This window comes from Metopolophium dirhodum, chromosome 1, assembly GCF_019925205.1.
Source record: "Metopolophium dirhodum isolate CAU chromosome 1, ASM1992520v1, whole genome shotgun sequence".
Classification (NCBI taxonomy): Eukaryota; Metazoa; Arthropoda; class Insecta; order Hemiptera; family Aphididae; genus Metopolophium; species Metopolophium dirhodum.
This window is the reverse complement of record NC_083560.1, coordinates 66081161-66108658: the sequence shown is the minus strand read 5'-3', so window position 1 is coordinate 66108658 and position 27498 is coordinate 66081161. Positions and strand designations below refer to the sequence as shown.

General features: G+C 26.6%; 1 protein-coding gene across 3 annotated transcripts; it reads left to right on the top strand.

Moving 5' to 3' along the window:
* The first annotated feature begins 861 nt into the window (after positions 1 to 861).
* LOC132933510 (uncharacterized) lies at positions 862 to 25216 on the top strand. 3 transcript variants are annotated; one of them, XR_009662892.1, is made up of 19 exons: positions 862 to 1298; positions 9827 to 12343; positions 12465 to 12524; positions 12719 to 12835; positions 12904 to 13032; positions 14804 to 14999; positions 15062 to 15159; positions 15223 to 15442; positions 15502 to 15744; positions 15815 to 15936; positions 16103 to 16272; positions 17162 to 17216; positions 17288 to 17347; positions 17535 to 17621; positions 17696 to 17916; positions 19306 to 21605; positions 21665 to 21809; positions 23839 to 23956; positions 24570 to 25216. XR_009662892.1 is itself a non-coding variant. In XM_060999783.1 (18 exons), the coding sequence occupies exons 2-18, from the start codon at positions 9846 to 9848 to the stop codon at positions 23844 to 23846; spliced, it is 6729 nt and encodes a 2242-aa protein (XP_060855766.1). In that variant the 5' UTR covers positions 862 to 1298; positions 9827 to 9845; the 3' UTR covers positions 23847 to 25216. The 3 variants fall into 3 exon arrangements, 1 of the variants encoding a protein (XP_060855766.1); XR_009662893.1 differs by having other exon boundaries at positions 24029 to 25216; XM_060999783.1 differs by having other exon boundaries at positions 23839 to 25216.
* Positions 25217 to 27498: the final 2282 nt, after the last annotated feature.

Sequence of the window (27498 nt, the reverse complement as noted above, 5' to 3'; positions counted from 1 at the left end):
AATAATAAATGCAATCATTATAGTTATATGCGGCATGTATAATTTGTCAAAAATATAAAATAGTATACTATTTTTTATATTTATATTTATATTTTATATATAAAATAATTTTTAAAAAAATCTCCAGACCCTCCACCCCATTATTTATTTCCATGTAATGCATTAGTGCATTACTATCGTCTATGGCAGTAGCACTGCTTTTTTGGAGGCAATTGCCCAGTCTAAAATCGGTGAATGAAAAATATTACAAATTACAAAAAAAATAACATAACAATATTATTTTTTTTTCGGAAAAAAAACTATTTACAGCACATAAAAATCCATAATTTGTTGTCTTGTCTCTAGTTGAAAAATAAAAAAACGTTCAATCACGCCTCCGACTATGATTTATTTTCATCTAAATTCTACAACCATCGTCATCGTAGGTCTGAGTATCGTGTTTACGCACACGTAAACAAGACTAAAAAGACAACAAATGTCGCCAAGGCCACTGGCCAGTATAGCCATTGACAATATTATTATGATCAAGACGTAGTACTGTAGTAGTTAAATGCCGAGTTGAATACAACTCCGAATTCCGATACGGGTCGGCGATACGTTGTGCCGGTGTGTACAGTACCTTTGTTAACACTCGATAATGATAATGAAACGTTACGAATCGATACGTACCGACACACTCCTTGAACATTTATTATTGTTGTTTCGTCTCCGCGTTGGTGATTGGTGGTGGTACAATAAATTATAGACGATAAGACTTAATACGACGAACACGTTGGTAACCGGATAACAGGCCATAGGCCCATAGCAATGGTTAATGTTGATGGAAGGCGGTGCGCATGCTCTTAGCACACGCATACGCACGCGGCACGCGCGAGCGTCCGGACCTTTTCCGCGCACCAGTGTCCGCCACCGCGCGCTGCGACCAACCATTAAAAATTGTACGTCTGTACCGTCGGCGTCGGAGCGTTATCAGTCGTTAGCGTACACAGACGGTCATTTCGATTCGGCGGCGGCAAGTGGCAACACGGCGCAAATACCATCACCACCCGTTGTCGCTGGTCCGCAACTCATCCACTGTGACACTGTGTACTGTGTAGTCCGTCGACCGTCGTTGTCTCGCGTTTTGCTCTCCAACACCGGACCACCCTTGACACCAGTACCGTTGACCGTTGTGTACCTTCTCCGTGAATAATAACCGTGTACTTCACTGTGGCTTTCGTGCATCGGCGGCAGTGATGGCGACTTTCGACCGGTGCACCGGCGGTGGTGCGTCATTCGTCGGACCCATTGGAATTCAGGTGATTGTCAACCGTGTATTTAAGATGTAGATAGATATTACCCTGTGGTCGTGATTGCACTACCCAGTGGCGTTCGCCAATGTGGAACGTCAATGATCATTTTTTTATATCGTCAACTGGCATGCTGTTCTACTGCTGTTGTATTTTTTGCCTGCCGTCAACCTGGCTGGTAGTTCAATAAATTGTTATTGATAATGTTTGTGTAATACTATCTCGACGTGTCTACAGTAGTGAGTAGTCGTCTACTTATTACACATTTGCACCTACTACATACTACATATCTGTCTTGTCTTTGTTGTCCATCTACCTGTTTGATACTTATAGAATGAATGTGGGTATCGTCAAGTGCACGGCAGATACTGTGCTGTTTCAATATTACCATAACTAATGGCCATTATTTGGTCCCTCCGTAGTCTCCATCAGTTTGTGATTGTTGTGTTACATTTATTTGTTGTATATATCTCTAGTCGGTTATACTCTATTCAGAATAACTGTGCCCACTCGATCGACAAAAACTCGTCTCGTTTGCGCATGTCTGTTACCATGGTGAACGCTTATGTTTGCTGTGCCGCCACCATCGACTTTCAGCAGATGTATATGTAGTGAACAATACTATCGCACCGTTTTCACAAATAATTGTATACGACATAGCCATTGTGTTTGATGCAGAACAATAAGGTACAAGTACAAGAAACGTAGCAAAGAAAAAAAAATATACATTATAACATAATAGGTAATATATATTACGATCTTGTAATTATGACCATCTGTATGCACGGTGGTGGCTGTCGATAGCGACGGGTGACGGCAGCTGTCGACAACTAACGACCAATCATAGCGCACCTGACTCTCGCCAGGGGGTCGGACAGCGGCCGCCGACTCAGTTGCGTGCGCTTAAGTGGGTAAAGTTATTCTGAAAAGAGTATAGTTATCATTAGTAGAACAGCCTTCTGCATACCAAATAGTGATTTCCTAATAATTGTATTATTCTGCAAACAGACTAGATTTCAAATGATTTTTAAGTTAGTTTGATATCTTTAGCTACACTCTCCAAAAAATAATTTACAGGCTCTTTTTATGCATAGCTATCATTGTTTTCAATCAACACACTGTGTAGCTCAGTTCAAGTGCAAATCGGCATCAGTTTTCCTCACCTTCAGAACTAATTCTAATGGTATGGGCAATCCGATCATTGAATTGGATATAGCACATGATTTATGTATGAACGTGGTTAAAACTACTCTCAAGACTTTCCTGATATCTCTAAGAACAATCACTGAAACTTAAGTAGGTAAAAAACGGTTGTCTAGTTCTTGAGTTACATACAACTTAAGGATTACATACAACATTGAGTCAATATTGCCTTTTGTTGTACATTTGAATAATAAACAATAAATTAAATATTATTATTATTTATTTTATTTTATTAAACAATGGTGTTCTATAAGGGACCGTTCTCAGACCTGTATTTTTTATTATATACATAAATGGTTTGCTGAATATAAATGCTGATTCAAAAATAATTTGCTTTGCAAATGATACTGCTCTCATTCACGAAAAAAGTGTTGAAAAATTATACTGTAAAGCTAATAAAATAATTACAATTGTGAAATCACAGATTTCCACTTGAAATCCACTTGAACAAATTAAAATCAACTATGAATTAAATTATTAAATTTATCTTAAAAGTTCCTATTGTAAAAAACAATTTGGAGACTAAAGTGCAATTTCACTTTGTAGACAATTGGAAATAAATATTAATCTGTTCATTAATTATAATCATTTTAAATATTCTACGAGGAATCTATGTCTATCAAAATATAATGTATTTATAATATTATTTAAGTATTAATTACCTAAGTATTTATAGAAATTGGTTATGTAACTTATTTTATGAACCCACCACCTTAAACTCAATCATTAGCTTAAAGAGGGTGTGCAAACAATTGCATTAATGAATTATAATGAAAGTATCGTACTATCTGTTAGTTTTTTAAAATATATATTGTTATTAAAAAAAATCCATGTGACATGCATAGCAGTTTGGCCTCATCAATTTAATTTTTTTTTTTAATTTTATTTCTGTAACCAATTGCATATCTATCTATAAAAATGAAATTCTTGTATGCGTCATCCTAAAGCAACAGGGATTGTGTAAATAAGTTAAAACTATCCCCGAAGTCTCAAGGAAACTATTGATTTAACTTTTATTGAATTTGACCCAGTAATTTCGGAGATTAATACGTTCTAATATACAAACCCTTCAGCTTTATAATATTAGAAGGTATAGATTATATCAATAAGTTTTTGATATTATCCTAGTTATAAGTAATTACTTACATATTAAATTCATTACCTATACCTGTTAAAAATAACAATTATCAATCAAATATTAAAAATAACAGTTGTCAATAGTTTAAAAAATTATCTTTAATAAGTAGGTACCTAATAATTATTATTTATTAATTTTTAACTGTTCAGTTTTTATTTATAAGCTAGTATTGTGCAATTTTACGTAATAACTAATAACTAATAATATTTAATCATATTATAATATTAGATATTTTTATTGAACTTACAAACCACTAAAAACTATAGAATATGTAATATTTAGGGCTTTATTTAAAAATCAACATTTTAATGTATTTATTTAAAATGTAGTCAATATCAATATTACCATAATCAGGGTTGGGCACTTTTCAATAATTACAGTAATTCAATTACTTAAGTAATTTGTAATTGGTTATTAATTATAAAAATATTGATGAAATTTGTAATTGGTAATTAATTATTAAATGTTGATGTAATTTGTAATTGGTATAAAGAATTACAATTTTTCAATGATAAAAATTTAGAATTTAGGATTTTCTACAATGTAAAATATATTCATAAATTATACAGCATAAGTTGTCAAACATTTGGCACCGATACTAAAAGATAATTTTATGATGAACATTACTACAAAATACAGATAATATAGACATGTAGAACACATAATATTATACATTTATACTACCATGTTCTATCTAATCGTACTGTACAATGTACAAATTGTACACTTCGTTTCTACGTACAGGCTTAAGTAACCATCTCATTGTCATCCAACACTGAATAATGTCTTTAAAATTGATAATTATTTTACTTTTTCTTATTTATTAATAAGTAAAAAATAACTAAAATGAACGCTGATAAATTTTCTCAAAAAAATATCAACCATCCAAGTTGAACATGTTTAAACAATTATTCTGTTATTAAACAATTATTTATTAATTATAATACTAATATTTGTTCGTCAGCACCGGTTGAGAGATTGTTTTCATTTGCTGGCTTTATAATGGCACCTACTCGATCACAGTTGTCTGACGAACAATTCAAAAAACTTGTATTTTTAAAAGGTAATCAAAATTATGGGATTATCTAATTTTTCTATGTACCTATAATTTTCTAATGTTGTTTTTTTTTTTTTGATTAAATTTATACACTTTTTTATATAATAATATTATTAGTTATAATAAAATTGTAATAAAATTTTTAAATGTAATTGGTAATTTTAAGTAATTCAATTATGTAATTTGTAATTAAATGTTCTACAATCATGTAATTTGTAATTTGTAATTAATTACTTTTAGATTCTGAGTGGAACGATGAATGTATTGATTTTACAATGACGTGTTTTTTTTTATTTTTGTGTCATCACCTTTTAGGACAGTAAAAGTGCTTGGATTTTCATCAATAGTAACTTTTCTGATAGGAAAGTGAATCTAGTTGGTACTTTGAAGGGTCAAAAGTAAAAATTTCCCAGTAGTTTTCAAAAGCGACGTGAAAAAACAAAAGAAAAATTAAGGAAAAACGGGGAGGATTTTTACACAAAATTTCGAGAAAATCGATATTGGTTTTTGGTGTAACTCTAAAACAAATGACCGTTGGGACATATTTTGACTGAATGTTTATAATTGCATTTCCTATACACCATAACATTTTTCAAATATTTTGACTTATTTTGAGCTGTTTACGGACATTGTCAATTACCATTTTTTTTAGTTTTTTTTCTATAAATTTCAATAAAATTTTATCTGTTGAGTAAAAAAGCTTGAAAATTTAATAGAAGGCTCCTAGGTTATTGTTTCAAAGGCAGATGAAAAAAATTAAAAATCCTTAGTCACAGTTTTTATTTATAATCATTCAAAGTTCAAATCTTGACAAAATACGGAAAAATCACGAAATTTAGTAAACTATTTTGAGTTGAGAATTTATAAAAATTTTCTTTTTAAATTTAAGATTTGAAAATGTAATACAAGATTATCCATGTTTTTCTACCTTTATCAAAAAAAAAAAATGTTTACAAGAAAGTCAAATTAAATTTTTATGAGCGTCTGAAATTTATATTTTTACAATATTTGATATTCACTCGATTTCTTGTGTAACAATTTTTTTATTTTATTGTAAATAAAAAACGAATGACTGAAGATACTTGAAAATTTCACTGAATGTTTATATTAGCATTTTCTATACACCATAAAATTTAAAAAAATATTTTGACTCTTTTTGAGCTGTTCTGGACATTGTCAGCTTTCAATTTTTTTAGTTTTTTTTTCTATAAATATCAATAAAATTTTATTTGTTGGGTAAAAAAGTGTTAAAATTTAATATAAGGCTCCTGATATATCATTCTAATAGCAATTGAAAAATATTAAAAATACAAAAGCACAATTTTTTTTTATAAGCATTTAAAGTTCAAATTTTGACAACATTTATCAAATTTATAATTCATTAATTATTTTGTAGTTAAAAATGTATAAAATGTTTAACTTTTATGGCTAAGGATTGAAAATTTAAAACAAGGCTCCATGTAAATAGGTTATACCGTGTGTCCGCGGAAACAGGGTACACTTTACCACTCATTACCCTGTAAATATTTTTCAATTCTGTTTGCGGGACATTAAACTAGACTAATGTATCGTAAATTTCTATGACTTACAATGTTTTTAACTCGTGTATCTTGCGCATGCGCAATAAAACTTACATTTTTTTAAATGGCAACCTGTAATTTAAATACCATATTCGGGTTCACCGATTTTTTTCAAGCCATTTTGATGTATCAACTTGTGTCCTAAACCCAAGATTGACTAAACTAGAGCTAAGTAGAATTAAAAAAATTAAAAAATTAAATTTAATTAATTTTTTTTTCTAACTGTATGTACTTATTTTTTTGTTCTAAACACCATGAAACAAACAATCAAAATTATTATTATTAAACTAATTAACCATTTACTATTTATCTTATTTTATTATTACACATTATGAAACTGCATATGGTCTTAATTGGCTGAAACCAAAAGAGAAGAAGTGTATTTTTGTTTCCATCAGAATTATAATTAAGTACCCATCTATTAAAATAATAAAGAGCATTGGTGTTTCTAGTTTTGTTATCTACCTATAACTATTGAAATGTCATTTGCTATTTTTATATTAGGTATTATGGAACTCATTATCAGAGTCATGTGTCAATAGTAAATAGTTAATTAGTTTAATAATAATAATTTTGATTGTTTGTTTCATGGTGTTTAGAACAAAAAAATAAGTACATACAGTTAGAAAAAAAAATTAATTAAATTTAATTTTTTAATTTTTTTAATTCTACTTAGCTCTAGTTTAGTCAATCTTGGGTTTAGGACACAAGTTGATACATCAAAATGGCTTGAAAAAAATCGGTGAACCCGAATATGGTATTTAAATTACAGGTTGCCATTTAAAAAAATGTAAGTTTTATTGCGCATGCGCAAGATACACGAGTTAAAAACATTGTAAGTCATAGAAATTTACGATACATTAGTCTAGTTTAATGTCCCGCAAACAGAATTGAAAAATATTTACAGGGTAATGAGTGGTAAAGTGTACCCTGTTTCCGCGGACACACGGTATATAAATTACTTTATTCACAATAATATCATCAAATATACTTGGTAATATCATAGGCTGACTGACCGTTTTCGCTCAGAATCGTTTTTCTTATACAATGATATTATATCATTGAATTCAAATTTAACACCATCCATTACAGTGACCCACTTGTAACCTACTGTACAGCAGAGCGACATCCACTTACCCACCTTTTTTTTTGTTGATAATTTGCTCATCCCTAACCATAATGACCAATTGTTTAATTGGATAATAATTATATTAAGTTTGTCTTATAAAAAAAGGATGTATGTATGTCTAGTAATAAATTAAAATTAAATTAGGTACTGGACTAGCTGATGCCTACTAAGAATGTATTCTCCCGCCACATAATTTTGGAAGAAGTTATTAAGAAATTGATGGGAATAAATGTAAAAGGAAGAGAGGAAGGGGAGAACAAAGATGGCACAAATTAGGAATATCACGAATATAGCGGATAAATAAGAGGTGGGAGCCAGAGACCTATGAAGGTTTAGGACAAGGGTACTGACCCCATATTGTTGAGTGAAGGGGGTAGTATAAGTTTGCTTTGTTGGTGCACAGAAAATCATGATTAGAATATTGGACACTAATTGTTTGTTAGGGTTCTAATTAAATAAATACTTATATTTCTAATTCATGCCTGCAAAATGAATTTAAAATCAAATAGGTAGATCATAAATGTATACAAATAAAAAACTTAACTTAATCAGAATTTATATTATACACTATGTTTACAATTTTACAATTTATTTACAACGGTATCGACAACAAGTTTATTATAACTAAGGGGACATTAAGAGTATTTATACGTTTTATATTTAGAACTTTTAATTCATATTTTAGGAAATATATGTATAGTTGATCTTAAAGATTTTAATTATTATTATTTAAGATAATTATGAGATTCTCGAGGTGCTGGGTTCTGTAATTTACACCAATAGCACTGAGAAGAGAAATTTTCCTGTCCATCTTTAAGCTTTGTTCATATTAATATAAAATATACCTACCTATTACAAAATATCTAAAAATAGTTAACTATATTATATAAACATGAAGTTTTAAGATAGCATCAGTTTACAGTGTTATTTAAATCTATGTTTCATTATCGGTTATAGCATAACAGCTGATTTCAATAATCAAAGTAAATCGCTGTTATGTTTGAGATTAATTATCTTATGAATAGAACTAGCTGTAACATTGTAATAATATTTTATTCTAAACTCGCCATTTAAGTCCCCGCTACGCTTAACTACACTATCAGATAAATATAATTTAGCGAGAATGTAATAACGGTCCTTAATATATTATTCATAATATAAAATACATCTTTCTCTTTTTTTTTTTTGGCTAAAAATGTCTACTACATCTTTAGGATTTAATTTTATGTTCTGATGCACAGACAACATTGTTAGTGCATTCAAGGGTTTTTATTAAATTAGTAAAAATTCATAACTATTAATTGGGATCGGAAGTTCATAAATCAAAAACTATTATTAAAATATGCGCTAAATATACATTTAATTTTTTTTTTCCATTAGATTTTTCCTGATTAAAAAATAATCTAAAAATGATCAGTTTAGTCTGAGTATCTTTTAAAATTTATATTATCATTTAGGTATACAAAATTTATATTAGAATTGGTAACAAAATTATAAAAAAAATGTGTATTATTTTCAAGCATTATTCAGAATTTTGAGGGCATTAAAATCTCAGGCCCTATTAAATTATTGAAAATATTAAAAGTTTTAATTTAATCTGTGGTACAATTCTAATGTATTTCTGTTCGTATTCTTAAGTGTATGCACTAAAAACCAACGAAACATTAACACCAAAAAAATTATAAACAATTTTAATTGTATATATTTCTTTAAATTTAAATGTACATTTAAAAATGGATAATTACTCAAAATTCTAAATTATAATATTTTGCAACAATGTACCTACATAATAAAAAATAATTATTAAATCTATAGTGTGATTAAAAATAAAGTGACCATGGAAGTGGGCGTGATTATTGTACGTTTATCTAAGTATTGTTTAAATAATTTAAAAGTTTATAGAAAGCTAATAATAATTTATTCTTCAAAGAAATTCTTTAGTAGATCAACACAGACTAATTTACTCTAAAACTTTTTTCCATTAAACTTTTATTAATTAAAATTACTTTAATTAATTTCCAGAAATTAGTTCACCATTAAGTAATTAATTATTATAATGTTAAGGAGATTTTACCTACAAATCAGACATTCTTTACATAACACATATTAATGACATTTTTTAGACATCACATGATAATACGAATGATAATATTTACAAAACATTTTGGCTCTTTTTGAGGTAAATAAAGGCTTTTATAAAAGTTTAAAAATCCTTGGTTTAAATAAAGTGTTAAAAAAGTAAGCGTTACGCCATTACTTAATTAAATAATTCCCTATAATTCTGTATACTTGTTAAGACTATTATGGATAAGACAGATGGACAATAATTTTATTTATATTGATGATAAACTAATTGTTGATATACTACATTAATATATTATGTTTTCATCATTATTTAAACACCTAATTTGTTATTATTATTTGTTTTAGGATTTATCTATGAGTTAATATGGATGAATATTGCACAGAATATGATTTAATGATACACAGTAACAAGAAAGTTGAAAAACCATCAAACAAAAGAAATTCATCTTCTGATATAGAATTGATAGATGAAAACCAATCTATTATTGATTCTAAATCAAGTCTACCAACTAGAAAACAAAGACTTATTGATTATTTAACTACAACTCACACACCTGATAAAAACATAACTTCAAATTATAAATTACACAAATTTTCTTCTGTTAATTTAATTAATTTTGTACCAAAAATTGATGATTATAACAAACCAGTGAAAGTTAAATCCCAATGGACCCGTACAAGTCAAATGGAGTTAGCATTAGAAAATTCTACTAATAAGAATACTCTACCTGTAAACAATTTAGCTAAATCTGAAAAAATCAATGAGATATTTACAATGGACCTTTCACCTTCAAATAGTATAATTAATCAAATCAATGAACATACAGATGACACTAGAAAAACCGATAAAAAAACTGATGCTAATTCTAACTGTGAAAGCCATTGTGGTGTTGTTGTAGACAAATTCAATGATGATTCTGTACCAGTAAAAAGAAAAAGGGGTAGACCCAAAAAAAGAAGTAATAATATTACTGATAATACATCAGTAATTTCAAATATTGGTAATCAAGATCCAGTTAAAACAAATTCAATTGCTGATATGGAACCTAAAAATACTGATGAACCAAAAGTTATAAAAAGAGGTCGAGGCAGACCGAGAAAAAATGAATTAACATCAACTACTATTCAAATACCACCAATTGTGTCAAATTCAGCTCCAGCAAAAAAACGAAAAAGAACAAAACAAGGTTCTGCTGTTTTAAAGAAGCCATGTGCAACAAAATTAAACAATGATGAATTTGAAAATGATGAAATTATTGATTCAGAATTGCACAAATTAGGTCCAGGACAGCCTGTAAAGTTGTCTTCTAGTGAAGTAATAAAATCTTTAACTAAAAAATTAAATAAAAATTTTTTGAGTTATGATACAACAGAAGTAAATGAGAACATTCCTGAATCTGGTGAGAGATCGTTTTCACCAATCATGTTATTTCCAGGCGATGGTAATGATTTTAAGTGTATAACTATTTCACGATTTAATGATACAGTAAAATCACCACAGTTTACTTCGGAAGGATGTGATACATCAACTGACCAAGAAAATACTACATGCATTAATTTTTTAGAAGGATGTGATAACTCAAATGTACAAGAAAACACTTTAACTGTTAATTTTTTAGAAGAACGTGATAACTCAAATGTACAAGAAAACACTAAATCTATTAATTTTTTAGAAAGATTTGATAACACAAATGTACAAAAAAAAACATCTGTTAATTTTTTAGAAGAATGTGATAAGTCAAATGTACAAGAAAAAACTACATCTATTAATTTTTTAGAAGGATGTGATAAGTCAATTTTACAAGAAAAAACTTCATCTGTTAATTTTTTAGAAGGATGTGATAAGTTAAATGTACAAGATAAAATTGATTGTGTTTCTGGTACAAGAATTAAAATCAATGAGATTTTAAGTGAAAGTGAACAAGATGTGTTCTCTGAACTTGAAAAAGTAGACTGGAATCTAGCACCTAGACGGATTAGATCAAACAGTGTTAATGAATCTACTAAAATAAAATATCGGAGAAATTCTCTTACTGATAATTTTGTGTACAACTCTCCAAAAAAATCAAAAAAAAGTATGTTTGAGGATTTGAAGTCACTGAAATCTTGGAAAAGTGTTTCTTATTTAGAACGCGGACCAAATATACAGGTTGAAAGAATAATACAAAATGACCTGGCTAAAAAATTTAGATCAAAGTTGAAACGTAGCAGAAGTTTTCCAAACTGTTTATTTTTAGATACAGTTATCTGGAGATTTCTAGTTCAAGAATGTGAATATGAATGTGATTCAGAAGAAAATTATGAGTCGTCATCAGATTTGAATGCAGATTCAAATTCAGATTCTGATGGATGTGAAAATAGTAAGCCCACACAGCAATATGAACAACCAGAAGAGAAAACCAACTATATGTCTGGAAATTTAGATAATTTAAATATGTTGTGTTCTACTAATGATCTACCATCATTCCAAATACCTCCAAACATAAGCGATTTGGAAAATTCTGAAAGTGATCCGGAGGATCTCAGAGGTTCTGATAGATATGAATGCCATTTCCTTGAAAATAGTGAACCCTCAAACATAAGCGATTTGAAAAATTCTGAAAGCGATCAAGAGGAATTTGAAGGCAAGATTAGACGATCTAAGCGATTAAATACAAAATTTAAGGCTACTGATATGTTAGAGGAAGAATATTTATTATCATCTGAAAATTCAAAAATTGACTCTTTACTGTTAGCTGATGAAATTCGAAAAGACAACGAAATACATTTAGCAGAAGCTAGAGCAAATGACCCGGAGTTGGATAAAAAATTAAAAAAATTGAACTTTACTTTAATAACTAACAATTTGTTCAGGCCTCATAGGTAAGCATTTTGTATATTTTTTAAGACATTGTTGGCCAAATAATATTTTATTATTTGTTATCTACAATGTTCAATATTCAATAATATTACTTCTGTTATTAGTAATTAAATATTATTTTAGGAGAAAAATGGGTGAGTATACACCAGCAGAAGCACAAGAATTACGGAGACTAAAACCAAGGTAATTAATACATTAATTTAAAATATAAATTAAAAATCCTCACAGCTTGTGTTTGTTATTATATTTAGATTAACATGTTCTGTGAGTTATTAATTGGTTTTGGAATTGTTGTATTTTATTTGTAGGTTTTTAAATTACCATTGTTGAGCAACAATTGCTCAGTACATTCTTGACTAATAATGCTTTTTTTTTAGGATAATTATCAATTCTGATACTTATAAATGCCACTGTAAGTATACAAGAAAAGACTGGATTGAAAAAAAGCCTGGGTGTGCTACAGAGTGTTTAAATCGTTTATTGAATATTGAATGGTAACTCAAATCAATTTTATTTTTAAAAAGTTGATATTTTAATTAAAAAAATTATCTTATTTTTTAAGTGGAAAAGCTTGTGTTTTGAAGTCTTTATGTACAAACAAGCAATTTCAAAATAAACAATTCAAACGAACTAAAGTTATCAAAACTGCAGATAAAGGCTATGGTGTTTTTGCGCTTGAAGATATCCCAAGGTAATAAATTCTATAGTTACATAAGATTCAATTTTAATGGCAATCTAATATGTTGAATAAATATTTTATATGTTAAGAGAATGTTAAACCACTCAGACCCGTATTGGATTGGTTCTCTCCATCCTTCCAACACATAATATACCAAATTTAACATTGAGAAGAATTCATTTTATTCTGTCATTTTTAATTAGTGTATATTGAACTATTTTTAAATTTAAAAGTCAGAATATTTTCTTGTAGTTTAAAAAAAAGTACAATTTTGAAATACTTAAAAGTTTCTTCAAAATAATTATATCAAAAATGTATGTGAGTCTATGTTTATATTCTTACTTTTAAATTTGGTAAATTTACTCTAATGTTAAAAATAACAGATTTTAATTCTTCAGAATGTAAAATGTGCTATGTTATGTGCTAAAGATACGGAAACAGCACATTGAAGTACGATTTTCTCTGAAATATATTAATCCGAACCTTGTTCCTTGATGAGTCCAACCGCCAATAAACAGAAGTAGGTGTATATGCGCAGTCACAAAGTGTGATTGTCCCCCGCCTAGTGTATATTTAAAAATATGAATTCTTAAGAGGACGCCGAACCCACTTATGTTGTCTCTATCTTATAAACAAATGTACAGCTTGACAAATTTTACTCTGTAAAATTTAAAGGTGAAATTATTACCTAGGGCATTGCATAAGATTTTTATTATATTTTAATTTTAAATTGAGTTACACAGATATGAAAAGGTTGAGAACCGCTGTCCTAGATAATAATCTTACCATAAGAGGACGCCACACCCGCATGTGTTGTCTCTGTCTTACAAACGCGTAACATACCAAATTTACGCTCAGAAATTCAAATTTTATTCCGTTATTTTAAAAATTAAAGTTTATCTACATATTATGAAACTTGACAGTAAGAATATTATCTGTATTTTGTTGGAGGTTATTTTACGATAATTCAGTTTTTAAGTGAGTACACTAGCGTATATAATAAATGCTCATAACTACTTAAAAACTAAATTACCGTAAAAATACTTCCTACAAAACACAGATAATGTTTTTACGATCAAGTTTCATAATAGGTCGATTCACTCTGATTTTTAAGCTAACGGCATAAAGCTTGAATTTCTGAGTGTAAATTTGGTATGTTACGCGTTTGTAAGACGGAGACAACACATGCAGGTTCAGTGTCCTCTTAATAGAGTTTATAAAATATATTATTATGTACTTTAATTCAAATACGGTTCAATTAATAATTCTAATTAAAAATGATTTTCTCAACAATTTATCAAATTATGTTACGATATTTTTTAAATTTCTTTAAAGGACGCTACACAGATATTTGTTGTCTCCGCCTTACAAGTGCGTAACATAGCAAATTTGTAGTCAGCAGATCACGTTTAGCTCCGTTAGTTTAAAAATTTGAGTGTATCGACTATTATGAAACTTGATGGTAAGAACATTATCTATGTTTGTATGAGGGTATGGTACCACAATTCGTACAAAACCCACATATACATACAGATAATGTTCTTACCATCCAGATTCATAATAGGTCGATTCACTTTAATTTTTAAACTAACAGAGCTAAACGTGATCTGCTAAGCATAAAATTGCTATGTTACGCAGTTGTAAGACGGAGATAACAAATGTCTGTGTAGCGTCCTCTAAAGAAATTTAAAAAATATCACATAATTTGATCAAAAAGTTTAGTTTTATTAATGGTTATAAATTGGTATTATATAATATTAATTGTAGTTAATATTTTGTGTAGTGGAACATTTGTTGATGAATATATGGGAGAAGTTATTGATCAATGTGAAATGATAATCCGAATGAAAAAAACATTGTATAAAAATAACAATTATATGGTACAATTGAAACATGATGAAATAATCGATGCTACGCGGAAAGGAAATATTACAAGATTCATAAACCACAGCTGTGAACCAAACTGTGTTGCAGAAAAAGTATACTCTTACCATTCTAATAAACATACAGAAAATAATTCATTTTTAAAATATAATTTCAGTGGAATGTGTTGGGTGAATCTCGAATGGGGTTTTTTAGCAAAGAGCTAATACGAAAAGGAGAAGAAATTACTTTTGACTACAGTTTTGAAATATTTGGGTATTGCGATTGTTTTACCATTTTTAATTTATGTAAACTATTATTTTTATTATTATTATCTAGAGATGCTGCACAGCAAAAGTGTTATTGTGGCACACCAAAATGTCGAGGATTTATAAGCAAAAAGTCTAGAACAGGAGATGATCAAAGCAGTTGTTCTGAGGATAATGATGAACATGAAGATGACAATGTGTCGTTAATAGTTATACCAGATGCATGTTTGGAGAAAAAAAGAAAAGCAATTAAGAAAATATCTAACAAGGATAGAAAACGTTTACGACAGGTTAGAATCATATTCTGTATAAATAATATGAAGATAAATTTTATTTTCATTTTTTTTAGCTTGATCAACAGTTAACGGATATCAGTAAATTAAAAAATAAAAACCGCTCAGACTTGGAGAGCTCAACATTAAATTTAAATAAGCTAATGGTTCATATCACGGATTCAATGAGTAGATCACATATTTTGAAATTTATCCGAGATAACGATTTAAACTGTAAGAGGTTGTTTATGAATTTTAATGGATTGAATATAATACATAGTTGGATGACTTCAAATAATAACAAACGTTTGAAATTAGAAGTAAATGGTTTTATTAATATATAAATAATATAATTAAATGTTTTAAACATTATATTATTTTATATTTCAGATTGTTGAAACTCTATCAGATCTTCCAATTTCAAACAGGAATACAATAACAAAATCAAAGGTTTTGGATATTGTTTCACAATGGGCTAATATTCCATTAAACATAAAAGAAATGATTGAAAAGTAATTATAATTACTATTTTTATTTAATGGCTACAACCATACAAAAATATATTTTTATTTTTAAATACTCAACTGTTAGATTCTTATTGGCCTTGGTTGAATATTATGTATGAAATGTTTTTTTTAATTAGATTTACATTTTATTATAATACTTTTTAATTTTTAGTTTAGAGTATCCAATATCACAAATAAAGGAACATGAACAAGAAATTGATAAATTGTTACCAGATGTAAAAAATATATCACCATTAGTTAAAGCAGCAAGAATTTTATGGAAAAAATGGATAGTTCTGAAAATTGTTTTTAAAATACCAAAATTAGATCGTCCAAAAGAAGGTAAATTATATAAACATGTTATACCTAATATTCTATATCTTACATAAGTAAAAAATGGACAGCAAAGTTCACTTATATAAAAACTAATAATCCAATATTTGGATACTAAAAATTGCAACAACTGTGGTTTTGTACTACCATTTTTGTTTTTTGAAAAATGTTATGGTTGTCAATCAATTATTATCCAATACTAAATAAAATTTTATCAAAAATTGTAATGTGTAAAACTACACCATTTAATTGTTAACTTTAATATTTAAATTATGTTTCAATATCTCATAGTATTTGGTTCCAATGTAATACTATTCAATTTTTTTTTTTATTATATCGTTATTTTGTACTGTGATTATTTGATATGTGATTTTGATAATGCGTGAAGTTCTAGTAGTATAAAATTACTAAAATGTTTAGGTAAATTAATTTTTAACACAAAATATACTCTTATTTATGCATAACAGTGTTTCCCAGAGTATGATAGTAAAAGTAAACCACAAGAGTTATTAAGTTTTAGTAAACCTAAAAAAATAATATAAAACATTTTAATACAAATATACTCAACATATAACTATTTAGGAAATAAACATATGTGCAAAATATCTTGTAAGGCTTATATGAGTATGTATAAATATTCTGTATCGAGGGTATAAAGTTATGCTCCATTTTTATTTATTCTTAATTTTTAAAAATTGGAATTGTGTCATTGACGTTTAATGATTGTTTTCTTAAACCTAAAAGTACTTGTTGAAAAGTACAAAGTGTACCACAACTATTTATAACTTGTGAGGAAAAATATTTGGGAAACACTGGGCTGTTGTAATGTATATGGTTAAAATAATATTATAATTAAAAAGTTTATAGATGATTTATGATTTAATGATTTTAATTTTAGTGAACATTCCTGATGACGTTATCCAACCACCAGTACTGTTTTCACAAACACAAACGTAAGACTTAATAAAAATTCATTTTTTTAAAAACTTTTTTATTTAATGTTATTATTTCATATTTATTTTAGAAATTCTGTTCCATATCATTTTGGAAATCCTGCAGTTCCTAATCAACCTTCTAAAATAAGGTATGAAAACATAAATTAAATATTGTATGTCCACAAAGTTATATTATATTTAGTTAAATAATTATCTTATATTGCTACTACAAGCTGATAATGATTAATCACAAAATTATCTGAATACTATATTTGTTTAAATTTTGTTTTTGAAACACACTTTTCATGCTATATTAAATGTATAAATTAATTTTAGTTATGTGCAAAGCCAAGGTAATGGTCAGACCAATTCTGTGGATTCATTAAGTAAAATAATTAATCATCAAAAAATTAATCGAGACAAGTAAGCACATTTATTTAGGTATTTAAAATGTTTCTAAATGATTGTGGTATATTAATATTAATTTGTTTAAATAGAAACAAAACGGTTTTGGAATGGAAAAAACAATGTAATCATCAGCCTTTTAAAAAAAATAAGGTTATTAGTCCTGCCATGGTAAATTATTCAATTAATTCAGTTTTAAATCCAAAGCAAAGCTCAACATCTACATTTAAAACGAAAATTATACACCAAGATATTCCAACGATTGGAAGCCGCACTCTTAGTAAGAATTTAAAATGGAGTGACATCACTGAAGGTAAGAATAAATTGAATATTTGATTTGAATTCAATACATATTAAGTACTCTTAAAAGAATAGTATTTAATTTTATATTCTAATACATATTTTACTATACAATCATTCTTATTATATTACATTTCATAATTTTAATTTGTTGTTATTAATTTTTAAGTCATTACCGACAGACCATAGAACTATTTGAATAAGTTATTGTCATAAATTATTAAAAATTTGTCTAAATATTTTACGTATGTGAAAAGTCTATAGTTAATATTTTTTTGAACCACATAAAAATAATTTAAATGGTCGCAGTTGTGCAAAAAGTGACTAAGTGCAATATAATGGACAAATAGTTCCCATATACCTCATAGACCTTCAACTATACAAAAACGACAAAGTGAAAATTCTAAAAATATACTAAGTTATGGACTGTTGTATTTTTCTGTTTTCTGTTTACTGTTCCGTTTTTAGAATTCTTATTGCTTCATTAGATCACTATTGGTATGTTTGGCAAAGAACCTGTCTAAAATCCTATGTCGCGCGCGTGCTAGACAAAATCAGAAAATCACGGTATCGAATCACTTTAATATTTAATTTAGTTTCTACTTATATTAATTTTTCTATCCCTTACGGCTTTACATAGTAACTTTGTATATAATATAATTTGAATACTATTTAACTACGTGAAGATGACAATATTCGAACAATTTTTTAGCAATCTTGTATTGCATTTTTAAGCTATAGGTAATTAGAAATTTTAAGGATTTTTAACACAAAATAATTAGCAACATTATGACAACTTTGACGCTAATAAAAAAAATTATGTTCATGACATTGTATTTTAGATGTTTTTAAATTGCAATAAGAACAACTTATGAGGAACCTTGTATCTTTTACATTTTCAAAGTATCTATAAATAGCACAGAAGGAGCCATAATATTATAACTAGAAAATGCTAATAGTTTAATATGAATATTTGGTAAAAATGTCAAGGTTTTAGGATTATTCATTTTAAAATAATAAAAACAAAATTATGTGGTAAACACATGTTTTGTAGACATTACCTTGCTGTTTTTGTTAATATTTCCACTATCCTGATTACTAAGCAAACTGACTACGTTCTACCCTCTTAAGTTCCAACTAAATCCAATTTGCTACCAGAAACCACCCTCAAAGTTTAAAGCTAAAGATTTATTATTTCTCCGAAAGGTGACATCGTTCACTATTACTACTAAAAATGCATACCCAAATGCTTGTATATTGAATTGGCGTTCATATTTTGAGTGCTATTTACATCTATGGTTTGTTGTATTTTTTTTTCTATTTGTGCTTTATTATAAAAACCATGTTAATAATAATATGTTTTATATTTGGTATCATCTCATATATTTTTTAATTTTTGCAGATAACTCAATGGTCTATGAACTTCCAACTGATTCTTCTGAAAAAATTAATTCTACTAATATACTAAGTATCGAAGTAATTGAAACTGAACCAATTGAATATTACCCTATTGAACAAATTTTAACTATAAACCAAACATGGAATTTACCGCCTCCAACCATTGTTGATCTTTGTAATGGATCTACTCTGCATTCTATACTAAAAACAGTTCCTCCATGTTTACCGAATGACTTTATTTCAAATACGTCTGATGAAACTAGACAAAGTTTATTTTCTTATGATATTACTGCTTGGTGTGTAATGCGTCCGCAAAATGTGATGTATGATGCTCAACATCCAAGCATTCAAGAACAATTAGCTTTCCTACCGATGGACATAACACTAAAAAAATCAACTAAAACTCAATTAAATATACCAAATACTAATGTAGAAAAAACAGAATCCAATAAAAAATATAAAGTGGTACAGCCACTAGATGAAGATATGCATAAAAAATATAAAGTGGTACAGCCACTAGAAGAAGATATGCATAAAAAATACAAAGTGGTACAGCCTCTAGAAGAAGATATGCGTAAAAAATTATTTAAACAATGTGAAGAAAATGTGCAACAATTAATTGATAAAGGAATATTGAATGTTAGTAAAACAGCTAGACAAAATTATGTAGATCAGTCTCCAATTAAAATACTTCAATCATTTTTTAATAAAAAACCAGTGAAATCATCAAATGTGGCACCTGAAAACAAACCAAATCAATATATTTTGCCTAACTTAATCAAACGCATAAAAGTAATTAGTAATTGTTATCGAAATCAGCCATCCAAAATAATTGAAATAAATAATTTAGTAAAATCAAATTCTCAAAAAAGTAAAAATGACATATTTAGAATTAAGGACGACCAAAAGACTGTAATAACTGATACAACTTCAGCAGCTTTAATGTTACATAATGAACAACTAAGTACTGTTCCTGAAACACTTAACTTGAATAAGATGTTCAATAATAAATCGTTGAAATTAAATACAACAAATATATTTGCGTTTAAAATTTTGAACGGTTTGGTAAAACATAATTCAAGCATGCCCCAAAATTTTATTCTCCAATTACCATCAGATACCAAGATAATAACTCACAACCCTTCATATGAATTAGAACTTCACTATAAATTATTTCCATCAGTAGAAAATATTTTGTGTGCTGAATTAAAGAGGGGAGCTGGTAAAGACATCATAAAAGTGTACAAACAAAAAATAGTCATGAAATATGATGAAACAAAAGCCCCAGAATCAGATAATTTAGATTTGATATTAAAAGAAAATAATGTTTTATCCGGTAACAGTATAAAAATACCTCAAGTAAAAAAACAATTAAAAAGAAAAATGCCTTTGCCACCTTTACACAACATAAAAAATAAAAAAATTAGTAAATCCAGAAATCAAGCTACAATAATAAATAAGACTAATGATAATACAGTTTTCAAAAAACCAATGCCTCCTGTTATTAATAAAAACAGCTCTCAACGTATTAATACTTCCGTTACCAGCCAAGTGCAAGAACTATCAAGTATTGCGCTGATTAATACAAATGCAAATGAATTTAGACAAAAACCTAGTACATCAAGTCAAATAATACTAAGTACTGCTTCCTTAAAATTAGATTTGAACGATTTCAGATTGGAACCTAGTACATCAGGTTGTGTAAAACCAGATATTGGTCCATCAAAAATAAATCTAAATGAAGTAAGTGAAGAACCATCTAATGAATTAATCACAAATATTACAACGTTAAAAACAAATGCTAATGAAATTAGACAAAAACCTCTAATGAAGTGTTTACCATTCAATAAAGTAGACAGCATTTTAATAACTGAACTAGAACAGAATGCTAAACTTTTAGCCTCAACTTTAGCTATGGATTCCACTTATGTCTTACCATCAACAGAAGCTAATAGTGAACTAATTGACCCAATCGTACAGAACTTCAAGAATTCTATTAGTCAAAAGAAATCTATGATACGTGCAAATCTTGTTGATGATCCTATTGTGAGAGATTATATACAACGTACTCAATCAAAATCGGTTGATACAAATCGTAAATGTAAGCTACCAGAAAGTATGATGTCTTTACCTGTTGAGGTTCTTAACCTTGTACCAGACAATCAAAGGGAAATCAAGTATGTTATTGATTTTTATCACGCAATGGCTACAGTTATTGTCAAAGTATTAGACTTGTATGTGAAGAAGAGTTGCAAACAAGGGCGTATAAAAAATGATGATGATTTCAAATATTTAGCTAAAAAGGTAATATTTATATTTACCTATTTAATATATTTAAATGTTAATTTGATTGATATTTACAGCTCAATTCCAATATATTATTCAAAGAGCTTCAAGTTAAAAAGGTAGAAGATTTAAGAATTAGTGATAGTGTCAAGCAAAAAGTTGAACAGTACATTAAAAAATATATGTTAAAATATGGAAAACTGTACAGAAGAAAAAGTACTGGTATGTAGATAAAGAATTTATTTATTAATTGTAGATATTATTACTACTCGCACTAACTTAGTCACAGTATTACATTCAGTATCAATAATTATAAAAAGAAATTAAAACAAAAATGTCTTAGTTTTAATAGTTTCTTTAATTTACATAAAATATATTAAATAATAATACTAATTATTATTAAACTATCTTAATCGATTTGGTATAACTTATACCAAATACTATAGATTAGAATACGGGAAGCCTATGGGATTTCTGGGGACACAGTAGCGCTCAATTTCACTATTGGTTGCCTATTCGATCCCCCTATTTTGATTTTTGTGATAAGATAATTAATTATGATAAGTATTAAGTAATGAATTTAATAAATAACAATTATTAATCTATAGTATTTGCTGTCACTGATATTATATTATATTATACTATTATGATACACAATAACATAATAAATAATATTACCTAGATAGCCCAGATAATGAGAAAGTGGTAAACTGAATAGATATAATAAGCCATGTTTCGTCCAAAAAATTCCAGTGTTTTTTTAAACCTAAAATAGGAAATAATTTAATTTACTAGTCAATTCATAAAATATTAAAGAAATATGCTTAGATACTATATAACAGCAAATAAAATGATAAATTATTGTATAATATAATATGAAATATGGGTGTAATAACTAGGTATGTATATATTTATCTTAATTTATAATACATAACTATAGTCTATGATAGAAAATATGAATATGGGTAATATATAATTATGCAGCAAAACAAAACAAAATATTAATAGGTACATATTATTAAAATTACATTGTCGTGTAAAAACAATTGACAGTTAATGTATTTATCATTGGTAAGATATATACAAATTTGGACAAAAAATAGCGCCCATTAACAATGATAACAGACGGCCAATAGAAAATGTTCACAGAGTTGGCCACTCTCTTATATATAAAGGCTAATATTACCTATATACAATTCAGAATTTTAATATTATATTCTGTGTAGTTCTATACTTCTATGCATATCAATGGTGGATATTGGATTCAAATTTTGGCGCCATACTATTTGTATTAGTTTTTTGTAGATTACCAGTAAGGGGCTGTACAGGCAAATTCAGTGAAATTTAGCGCCATGTCGCCAGTAGTTTTCTACAGAGCTTCCCGTATTCTAATCTATAGTATTTACTTATACATAATTATTTATTGAAAACATCTAAAACAAATTTGACATACTTGTCATTGGCTCAATTGAGAAATAATTATTTATTTATATTATTTTTCAACGAATTTGTACTTATCGATACAATTCTTTATGAAATTTGTGAAAAATAACAATAAAACAAAAAGGTAAAAGATAGATTTTTTATAAAATATATTTTAACATATTATTATTTAAAAAAATCATACCAGGTAATTAATTTGTAATTAGATTTAAATGTTTAAAACATTATTATTTATTAAGAATAAAACTAAAACTAGTGAATGTTAGATCCATATTCTTCAATAAGCAAGGCTGGGCATTAACAAGTTAAAAGTTAAAATTAAGTTAATTAACTCATTATTTTATTTTTCAAATTAACTTTTAACTCAATAAGTTACTTTTTTTCAAAATTAACGTGTTAACTTCTAGTTAATTTTATTTCAAAAGTATCAAAATTAAGTTAATTTTCGTCCGAAGAATAATGCAAATTTTTGAATGGGTTTTTACTTTGATGTATCATTTTTAATTTTCCCAGTAATTTTCTTGAGTGTAAAGAAAAACTATCTAATAAACCATATATATAACTATATTATGTGTCTGTAACTCTTAACTTAACGAAAAAAAATAGGAGTAACTTTTAACTTAACTTAATTAATTTAAAATAACTTAACTTAATGAGTTTAAAAAAATGCCCAGCCTTGTCAATATGTAATAATAAATATAACTTTTTAAATTAAAATTATTTTTTTAATACAGAGAAAAATTAAATAGTTTCATTTTTAATATGTATGAAAAGATAACTGTATATAATTAATGTTTCATTTTTTTAGATCAATGATCCTGTGCAATAACATTTTCAACCAAATATAAGATAATTTTTATGGATACTATTTATCAAAATAGTAAAATTTATTTATTTTTACAAATTTTACTTTTAAACTTTCCAAGGTAAATTATTATTATTTTCATGGTTATTTATATTGTTTTAAATGCATTTAATGTGTTTTGTTTTAATTTTAGATAATAAGACAGAAAAAATAACTATTTTTTATTAGCAAAGTTGGGTATTTTTAAAAAGATGTTTATCTTTGTTATACACAACTTACTGTTAACCATATTATGTATTTTTAAGAAGTTATATTCTATACACTTTTGTAGGTTAATTTTTATGTTTTTTTGCAGTTATTATTTTTAATTTAAATGTTCAATACTAATATTTTGATAGAACCAAGAATTCATTGTTTTAAAATTATATAGCTTCTTTTTAATATTATACGCACCGAGCAAGTATAATGTAACAAATCAGAGATTTTTCCCAGAGTTAATTTTTCTAACACACTAATTTTAACATTAATTAATCTTTTAAATTATCATTTTAAATAGTTTTTTTTTTATAATGAAGAAGTGTAACATCAACTTAGTATCAAATTGTCAGTATTTTTCCTACTTTATTTGATATTATTAGAATTTTTTGAATATGGTTGTTAAATATACATTGTATTTAAATCAAATTTCAATTTCAATTATTACCTTATATAATAGATATTTTGTTTTTTATTAGTAAATTTTACACTGCCATTTATGAATAATCAAGAGCGATAAATTTTGTTGGCAAAGCAGACTCTGCAGACAATAAAAAAAGAATGTTAACCTTACATTTAAAGCTTTTAAGTATTGGTATTCATAATTTTAACAATGTTAACATAATATGACATTTGATATTCACATTTTATTTTTCCAAAACTCAAGTAGGCTACTTTTTAATTTGTTAAGTAATATTCTGTTTTTGTAAATAATTTTACATAGAGTACCTTTTATTATATTTACAAGCGGGAAAAGTTTCTATTTAATAAAATATATATGCAATACAATTTTAGTCTTAAGAAATGTCCCGCTGATCTCTAACTTCGTGTATATTTTCATATGAATATATATGTATGTGTGTTCTATGAGTGTAATTGTACAAATATTTATTGAAATGTTTATTATTTTTTCAAACTATGTGTATACTTGAAAATATTGTATTTTGTAACTTTCTCTCATAGCTCAATAATAAGTAATTTTTCTATTCCAAAGGTTTTTGGTTCAGTCATTAAAATACTGTTACAATAGGTTCTTATTGTGTATACATTTTTTGTCACCAAATTGAAACGTTTTGTACTGGACATTTTTGTTTATAAGAATAAAAATCTTATGTACTTAGATGAATTTGCTTTGTTATTTATGTTATTTATTAAACATGCCAATTTTAGTTTTTTTAAATCCATAATATTCTAATATTTATTTAATCGACATTTAGTCTAGTATAATTAAGCGGGCGTTAAAGAGTTTGGAAGCAGCAATACCCAGAAATATCAATTTTCTAAACATGTATCTTGCAGTATTACCTATACGTATATGATTAATATATTATTTGTGTAAGAAGCAAATAAATATTAAAGTAAGTTTCTGGTATAACTCTTTGATTTTTTGTTCTACGTTTTTTTCTTGGTTAGTATAATAAATATTTTATGTGAATTTTAGGAAGGAAATGGGAAAAGATTATGTTTACTGTTAAGCCCACTTTGAATCAAATTCTAAAATTCTAACCCTATACTAATTACATAAATTGTACTATTCAAACAAAAATTAGTAAAATTGAACACTAAAAAGAGGATTCACTGCTTCAATCTATTTAATCATATATTTGTTTAATAAAATGTTTATGTAATAAGTAGGTACCTACTTTATTTGTATATGCTGTAATTTCATTAAAACTGTTTGAAATTAAATACTAAGTTAATGTGGACATCTGATAAATTTCTATTTTTATGCATGTTATTATTTGCAATTTGTAAAAATAAATTTTGTTTGCACCACAACTTTAATTTATCTTGCTAGATTAATGTAACATGTATTTAATATAAAGTAGTAATTTGAAGTTAAATACAGTAATTAGTATTGTATATTTCCAAAGTTATTTCAAATTTTAATTTACAAAAGTATTAATTACAACTGCCACTAATTTAAAAGCATTTATGTATAGTTTTTTAAACACAATCATATTTTATTTGAAATAATAATCAAGATCATCAAGCCATAAAAACTCCTAAAATCAAACCTATATAGGTACTAATTTACTACCATTATAATAAAATGCTAATGGAATAATAGGGTATTTTTTTTATGATTAGATATGTTTGTATTTCAAATAATAATTTAAGTTGTATATTATTAACTATAAAAAATATGAATAATTTTATACATTTCTAAAGAAGTTTAAATTTTATATTAATTGTTAAAATTATATATAAAATATGAACAATAAATTAAAAATTTTGATTTTAAATGTTAAATCAGTAACAAAATTATTATGAAAATTTAGTATTGCGGTTAATTTTTAATATGTTGGAAACTGTAAGACTTAAAATCTCTTTTGTTTATAATATTTAGTATTATTTAGTCAATGAAATTATATACAAATATACAAATATATAATTGGTATTCAATAAGTAAATCATTGGTTAAGTTTGTTAGTTTTTTTTTTTTTATTAATTTTTATTCTTTGTTTTCTAATTATTAACTAATACAATTTTTTTTTACCCTATGTATAATTATTGTCCTATTTGATTTTAATAATGTTTACACTATTGTTAATATAGGTAAATTCTTATAAATTAACTATTATAATTTTTATTTTCTGGTATTTCTGTATTATTTTTGGTATCTAAAAGTAAGTTTTAATTATTTAACTTATTCTATGTAGTGCCAGAAATAATTGCATGAAAAAAACATTTGAAATAAAATTTACATAACTATAGTAATTATCATAATTATATAGATTGATCAAAAATACAACAAATTTTCAAATAAATTGAAGTAAAAAAAAAGCGCTTGTTTCAAGTCACTTGAAATTTTGGATGAATCTGTTTTTGGGATGCAGATTGCATTTAATCCTTTGTGGACGGCATAATCACATGGTACATTCATAAATGACAAATTATTATGAAACGTTCTGACAAATATTATTTTGGTATCAGAATTGTAAGTCCCTTTCCATCACAAAATTAAATACTATTTTAAAAAAAATTAGACGAATGTTCCAAGTCAACAGGATTGACAGTAATACATTTACAATTTTACATTATAAATGTAATTTCATTACCTTCCTATATTATTTATATTACATTGTTATTTATTGAAGGTAGGTTATTTGTGGTTTTTAACTAGCATTTTTTTATTTTAATTTTATTTTTACCAACAATTAAATTTATGTAACTATCTAATAATTACTAATGTTATTAGAAGTTTTAACTTATATTTTATTAATACTTATAAAAAAATACAAATATTTGGGTTATATATTATACCTCAATGTATTTTTTTTGTTTTAATATTTCGTTCATGTTGAATTTGCAATGTACATAGGAACAATAATTGTTACAGTAATTAATTTTTTAAATACCTAATAGACAATTTGTTTTACTATAAATTATTTAATATAAATATAT